The sequence below is a fragment of the Oratosquilla oratoria genome, chromosome 1 (assembly GCF_046742065.1).
Source record: "Oratosquilla oratoria isolate Oo_2021 chromosome 1, ASM4674206v1, whole genome shotgun sequence".
Lineage (NCBI taxonomy): Eukaryota > Metazoa > Arthropoda > Malacostraca > Stomatopoda > Squillidae > Oratosquilla > Oratosquilla oratoria.
Genome location: NC_134777.1, coordinates 127780561 through 127788060, shown reverse-complemented (window position 1 = coordinate 127788060; position 7500 = coordinate 127780561). Strand labels below are relative to the sequence as shown.

The 7500-nt window shown below is 41.2% G+C and overlaps 1 protein-coding gene across 1 annotated transcript; it reads left to right on the top strand.

Annotated features, from left to right (window-relative positions):
- The first annotated feature begins 10 nt into the window (after positions 1-10).
- LOC143026670 (uncharacterized) lies at positions 11-1301 on the top strand. Its single transcript, XM_076187459.1, has 3 exons — positions 11-167; positions 522-783; positions 963-1301. Exons 1-3 carry the CDS (start codon positions 162-164, stop codon positions 1130-1132), a joined length of 438 nt encoding a protein of 145 aa, XP_076043574.1. The 5' UTR covers positions 11-161; the 3' UTR covers positions 1133-1301.
- The last annotated feature ends 6199 nt before the right edge of the window (positions 1302-7500 follow it).

The following is a 7500-nucleotide window of genomic DNA, read 5'->3' as shown; positions in this document are numbered from 1 at the left end:
AGTTCCCGCTGGTCTGGAAGGAGGGGGAGGAGAGGGAGGAGGAGGGGAGGAGGTCGCTCCAATATAAGGTTTGTCTGGGACTCTCTCAGGCAGCAGTCCTAACTCAGTCGCTGAGCAGTTTGGTTCACACGACGCGTCCTTCCAAACAAAACAAGAGAAGAATGAAGGTAAGAAGTCTGAGACACGTCATCCATCAAAATCACTCACTCACTCACTCACTCACTCACTCACTCACACAAAGACAGTAGATCCTCAGAGTGCATTGCAGATGCTTGGCTTTGGCTGAATGACCTTGTCTCCAGCCAGAGACTTCATGCGGATCTGAATCACTCCTAAAGGGGTTGACCTCACACGAGGCGGTCCTTCAGAGGTTGATCGCTTCAGGTTCCCCCTCCATCTCACACTTGGAAGAGGCCACACACACTGAGGGCGATCTCCGGGGAGGGTATGGGGGAAGGGAGGGGAGCTCCCCCTCAGAGATCGACGACAAAGTCGCTAATGACCTGACGGTGCCTTTGCAGATGTGGCACTGTGCCTTAGCTGTGTCTTGCCTGGTGGCCGTGGTGTCCGCCGGTACCTTCCCTCACAACCACGGGGGCCACGTCGTGGGAGGAGGCCACCATGTGGTGGGAGGAGGAGGTCACGTGGTGGGAGGAGGAGGCCACGTCGTGGGAGGAGGAGGCCACGTCGTGGGAGGGGGCCACCACGGGGTGTTCCCGGGGAAGCCCTGCAAGAACTACTGCAAGATTGAGCACACCAACGAGTACGAGTGCTGCGACCACAGTAAGTATCCCACACCGTTTCTGTCTGTTTGTCCATCTTGAGACCTACCTGTCGATAGCGCAGTGCAAGTCCTGACTACATGCACACATAAAGTACCGCGTACGTGGCTTCCCGCCTCGGCGCGGGTCTTGCTCGGGTGAGAGTGTGTGACTCAGGTGTTTCCTCTTGTTCTCTTCCAGTTCGCCCAGGACAGTGTCCCCCGGTGCGGCCCGTCTGCCCCGTCAGAAGCTTCCAGCCCCCGAACCCGTGCTACAACGACGACGACTGCTACGGCCAGCAGGACAAGTGCTGCTTCGACACCTGCCTCGGCCACAAGACCTGCAAGCCCATCCAGCCCACCTACGGGTAAAGGAGAGTCACCCTCAATGGGGAGGAGAGATGGTCGTCGTTACCCGGCCTCTGTTACACAGGGCGTTGGATACACCAGACATCGTTCCCGACATATGTTGACCTGATGTTCCTATTCTTTCTATGAAGCATTGTTATTTTTTGTAATAAACTATGTATTGAGACCATAATTCGAGTCATTAACAACCTCACTGGCCAAGCGGGTTAGAGCATCGCCATTTGCGGCGGAGGCCGAGGTGACGGCATTTCGAACTCTTCCACCAGCGAGTTGGACCAAGGGGGAGTTAACGACATTAAAACAAAAACCAATTCAACTCACAAGCAGGTGGTAGTCTTTGCCAACATGTTCATTAAAAGGAAAGAAACAAGCACTCCTCACTCCATAGGTAACAATCCTTTCGCCAGATTGTCTCTGAATAAATCCCATTTGTCTAGGCTGCCTGGACGAAAGGGTTTCGTGGCCACTTGAGGGATAAGAGCCACTCTACAGACATCAAAAGAGTCTGCTAATCCCTTGCAGCCGATCAGAGTCAAGCGCCCCCGCTCAGTATCGCGTTGAAGATACAGCAAAGAAGTTTTTGTAACATTACCTGAAATGGGCGCTGTAAGGGGCTGATAGATAAGGTAGAAAAATAAGGTAGATAGAGGGGCAGGTGGCGAGAATTACATTTTCATGAGTTAGATATTTGGTAAACATTAGTCGCGAAGGAGTTACATAATCATGATCTCCATCTCAAGTTTATAAACAACCACTAGGGAACAGATTTTAATACTGATGTGACAATATGTAAACTAAGCCATTCCTTCCTCTATATCGAGATTGGTTGTGTAAGCAGTGTTACTTAAGACGTTGTAACAGTTTCTGATTGGAGAAGAGTGGAGGAGAAAAAATGTTTGGTACACGAAAGAAAAGTCACGCCCTTGGGAGAGGCACTTATTTGTAACAGTAAAGATGATTGGATGAATGAAGTAGTGACGTCGGTTCAGAGGTGGCTTAGTGAGTGGATTGAGGCTCCCAGGCGGGAGTCCCTTGGTGTAAATTGACAAGCCAAGTGTAATATTATTCAGGAAGACAATCAGAAAATAATTTACCTCCGTTTAATTCACCCCATCGAGAAACATTACTTACTTTCTAAAGCAAGATATGGTGAAAGACATACTTAATTAAGTGAAGTAAAATTGAAAGTGAAAGAAGAAATACAATACCATAGAAGGGAGTAGTAAACAGAATTAAACCAGAAATTACGGGAAGACGGGAACTGAAAGTGATGGGGGTGAAGGGCGCCCTTCCTCGCTCCCATCGAATCGAACACTTAAAGACTCCATTCGTCCACATTAAACACGAGTCATTAAAAAAAGAATCACCAAAAATAAACAAATAAGTGGAGATGTATATATGTATATATATATATATATATATATATATATATATATATATATATATATATATATCAGATAATTTTTATGACCATCGCGCAAGGATTCGAACCTGCGCTGTACATGACGACAAGAGGCCCGCCATGACTACCGCCATATACCGCTCGAGCGGTGTAAGGCGGTAGTCATGGCGGGCCTCTTGTCGTCATGTACAGCGCAGGTTCGAATCCTTGCGCGATGGTCTTAAAAATTATCTGATTAATGTCGCTGTCCACTAGCGAATTCCTCGTATATATATATATATATATATATATATATATATATATATATATATATATATATATATATGTATATATATTTGCCATTAACAAGCACCTTGATAGATGGTATTCAACCCCAGCAGAAAAGCCAGTAGGAGAAGCCAGGATTAAAATTTTCTACCAAAACACCATGTCCACCCATTATAGAGCCGATGAGGAAGCCCTTAGAAAAATCATCCACAAAGACGTGAAACCCACCAACGACAACGACAAAATAGATCTGGTTATTTTCTATAAAAACATGAAGACATCCCAACTCCTTATAAAGAACCCCCTGCCAGAGGACACCGGAACTTCAGCGTAGCCATCTCGTGTATGAATACTCCTGCAGAAAAGGGAACTGTGAAGCCCTCAATGAAACATACATAGGGATGACTACGACGAAGCTCACGAGGCGTCTCACCCTTCATCTCTCCAATGGCGCTATCAAGCGACACCACGAAGACGTACATCAGACCCCACTGACAAGAAAGAATTTGGAGGAGGGCATCACTATTTTACAGACAGAAACAAACCACACACGCCTTCATATCCTAGAAGCCTTATACATAAAAGATAAAAACCCCACGATGAACAGACAGACTCCGGATCCATCTATTATTCCCACATCAAAAGACATCGAGGTCTCCTTACGGATCAGCCGCTAGGCCTGGGGGCGGAGCTTAGCGTTCCTGCCTCCTGATTGGTCAACCGGATCAGCACGCAAGTGTCTGTGATCTGTGTATTGTGTATTTAAGATCATTTCCCACACACTGTACTCATTAGCACTGAAGATGCCTAACAGTTAGGCGAAAGCTCTGCATAAAATTAGAGAAGATAATTCCGATGCCTTTACTTATACCTCCAATGCTATTTGGTCAGGTAATTAAAGAACTTAGCACGACTCAGCGCGCCAGCATTAGAAAAGTCGAGAATGTCAGCAAAAAACTCGTGAACGCAGAAGCTGCTGCAAATTTTAATGACATTTGCCTTAAAGAGGATCTGCTGCCCAACTATAGCAATATATATATATGTATATATATGTATATATATATATATATATATATTGTTGTGGTTGAAAAGATATATATATATATATATATATATATATATATATATATATATGCAGGGAAAACATTGGAAGCGAGTGTTCTTGGAAATGCAAAGTTGACCACGAAGAAAAATTATTAAAGCAGAGCGCTTTTGTGTATTCACATCTTTAGTGCAATTAATACATAATGAAAGGTACAAAGATGCAGACTATATAGGTGGGAAACATTGGGGACGTGGAGACATCCTGGTGAGAGAGGTGAGGTAGTACCCATGCACCAACTGTCCGTCCGCATTTACAATGGGTGCGGAAATGTCCTACATGTTTACAATTTATACATCTTATAAATTTTCTTTACAAATAAAGTTGTTTAGTTTACACACACACATACACACACACACACACACACACACACACACACACACACACACGCACACACGCACACACGCACACACACACACACACACACACACACACACACACACACACACACACACACACACACACACACACACACACACACACACACACACACACACACACACACACACACACACACACACACACACGTTTGGGCCGTCCTGGTGACCAACAAGTATGGGACAACTGCTCATAATTTAAAGATTGCAAGTTCCAATTTAATGATAAATTCTATTCTCAGAAATTTGGAATGAGCATGGGTAATCCTCTCTCCCCCGTATTGAGTAATTTATATATGGAGTTTTTTGAAACAAAAATTTTAAGTAAGATCATTCCCCCCAACATTACATGGATGCGGTACATTGATGACATCCTATGTCTGTGGCCCATTCAAGATAATGTAAATGATTTTTTATGTAAGCTTAATAATTTGGTCAGTTCCATTAAGTTCACGGTGGAGATAGAGAATGAAGGTATTTTGCCTTTCCTTGATTGTAATATCTACCGCCGTGAAAGTGAGTTGAAGTTTAGTGTATATCACAAACCAACCAATGTTTGTTCATATATACACTATTATTCCTCACACCCTGATGGCGTAAAGATATCTGTTTTTTCGTCGATGTACCTCAGGGCCCTACGCATTTGCAGCCCAGAGTACATCGATGATGAAATAAGATGTATTTACGACATTGGTACTAAGCTACAATACCCCACACATGTTCTTGACAAAGCTTACAATCGTGCTAAAAGGACATTTTATAACCTTAGGTCAACTCAAACTTTCAATATGAATAACTTGCTAATTTTACCGTACCAAGAGAACCTGCAAAATATTCCAAATATATTACGTAAATTTAACATTAATGTAGTTTTTAATAATAAGAACACTGTAAGACAACTGCTCATAAATAATTCTGTCAATAGTGATAAAGGGTGTGTGTACAAAATACCTTGCAAATCATGTAATCAGTTTGATGTTGGTCAGACTGCTAAAACACTCACAACACGAATCAATCAAGACAAGAAATACGTTAGAGAGGGAAACCAATCTAGCGGTATATTCAACCACATGAACCATTTTAACCACCCAGTTGACTGGGATAACGCTAAAGTCATCATATACAACAACAACATAACAGAAAGAAATTTAATTGAAAGCAGTTTGATCAAATCTAGTAAGGGGATAAATGTTAATCTTCATCAAGGTTTGTACAAATTAGACAGTTTTATTTCTCATGAAATTTCAAAATTGTTTAAATTGTAATATAAATTATGAGTAGTTGTCCCATACTTGTTGGTTACCAGGACGGCCCAAACGTTCCATACTTGTTGGCTACCAGGACGGCCCAAACGTCCGCAACGTGTACGTCTTCCACTACCTCTCCGAATGCCCTCTTCACTATGTCATATATTCTGTACCTTGTTTCTTCATCTTATAATTCCTTCTTTGTATCTGCACTGAAGATGTAATTATACGAAAGCGCTCTGCTTCGTTTGTTTACTTTTCCTAGTGGTTACTTACGCATATATATATATATATATATATATATATATATATATATATATATATATATATATATACATATATATATATATATATATATATATATATGTGTATGGAGAGGATGATAGAAAAACAACAAAATGTATATCTTTGCTTTGTTGACTACGAGAAGGTGTTTGATAGGGTAAGACATGAGGATTTGATAAATATTTTGGAAAGAGTGGATATAAATAGCAACGACATGAGTATCATCAGAAATTTGTATTGGAAGCAAAGAGCAGCGGTGAGGATACGAGGAGGAAGAACAGAATTTCAAGCTATAAAGAGGGGAGTGCGTCAAGGCTGTGTTATGTCTCCAGATTTATTTAATTTATATGGGGAGATGATCCTTAGGGAATTAGAGTGAATGGAAGGGATTAAAATTGGAGGATTTAATATAAATCATATCAGATATGCTGATGACACAGTATTGGTGGCTGACTCAGAAGATAAACTGCAATATCTATTGAATGTAACCGTAAGAGCTAGTGAGGAGAAAGGTTTAAATGTAAATATGGAGAAAACTAAAATACTAGTGGCCAGTAAAACAGATCCACCAAGAGTGCAAGTACAAATAGCAGGGAGAAGAATAGAACAAGTAACCAAATTTTCGTACCTGGGAAGCGTATTGACAGAAGATTGTAGATGTGAAAAGGAAATAAAATCAAGGATAGCGATAGCTAAAAGCACGTTTCAGAAAATGAAAGGGGTTTTAACAAACAAGAAAATGTCTACAGATATAAGGAGAAGAACAGTTAAACATTTATATGGTCAACACTATTATATGGTTCAGAAGCGTGGACAATCAGCAAAAAATTGAAGGAAAACTTAGAAGCAGCAGAAGTGTGGATATGGAGACGAGTATTAAGAGTACCATGGACAGCGAAGAAAACAAATGAAGAAGTATTGAGAGAAATGGAGACAGATAGGGAATTGATGACAACAATAAGGAAAAGACAGTTGCGATTCTTAGGACATATAATGAGGAAGGAAGGGTTGGAAGAGGTGGTGATGACGGGAATGGTGGAGGGAAGGAGAGCAAGAGGAAAGCAGAGGGAGAAGTATATGGACGGGCTGATGAGGGCGACGGGAAAAAACTCAAACCAGCACAGATGTTACAAGTAACTAGGGACCGTAAACGGTGGCGCTTCATGGTTGCCAAAGTCCAAGAGGATATGGCACGACGGTAAGGTAAGGTAATATATATATACATATATATGTATATGTACATATATATATACATATATATGTATATATATATATATATATATATATATATATATATATATATATAATAATAATAATAATTCCGACTATCGTCCCCCGGGTTCGAACCAAGGCTCGCGTGAATACGATGCCGACGCTTTGACCAATAGGCTATCGGTTGTCTAAAATTCTTCAACCTGGGAATGAATCTACTCTCGAGGAATTAAGTCCGTACTTAGATTTTACGAAGAATTAACAACACACGTAGCTTCGTGGTTAAGCTGGTACGTTTTCTTTATGTTCTTTTTCAGATCTCTTCTATAACTATATTTTTTGAGTTTCTTTCCATGTCCTCTTGTGTTTCTCTTGTTCCATTTTAAATTGGTCGTTATTTTTGTTTTACTCTTCACTTCAGTGATGTTAAAAAAATATATACCCCGAGGAACCCTGGCTGAGGACTGTTTGACAAATCT

Coding starts and splice junctions, on each gene's coding strand:
- LOC143026670 (XM_076187459.1), top strand. Junction 784..962: donor GTACGAGTGCTGCGACCACA/GTAAGTATCCCA, acceptor GTTCTCTTCCAG/TTCGCCCAGGACAGTGTCCC.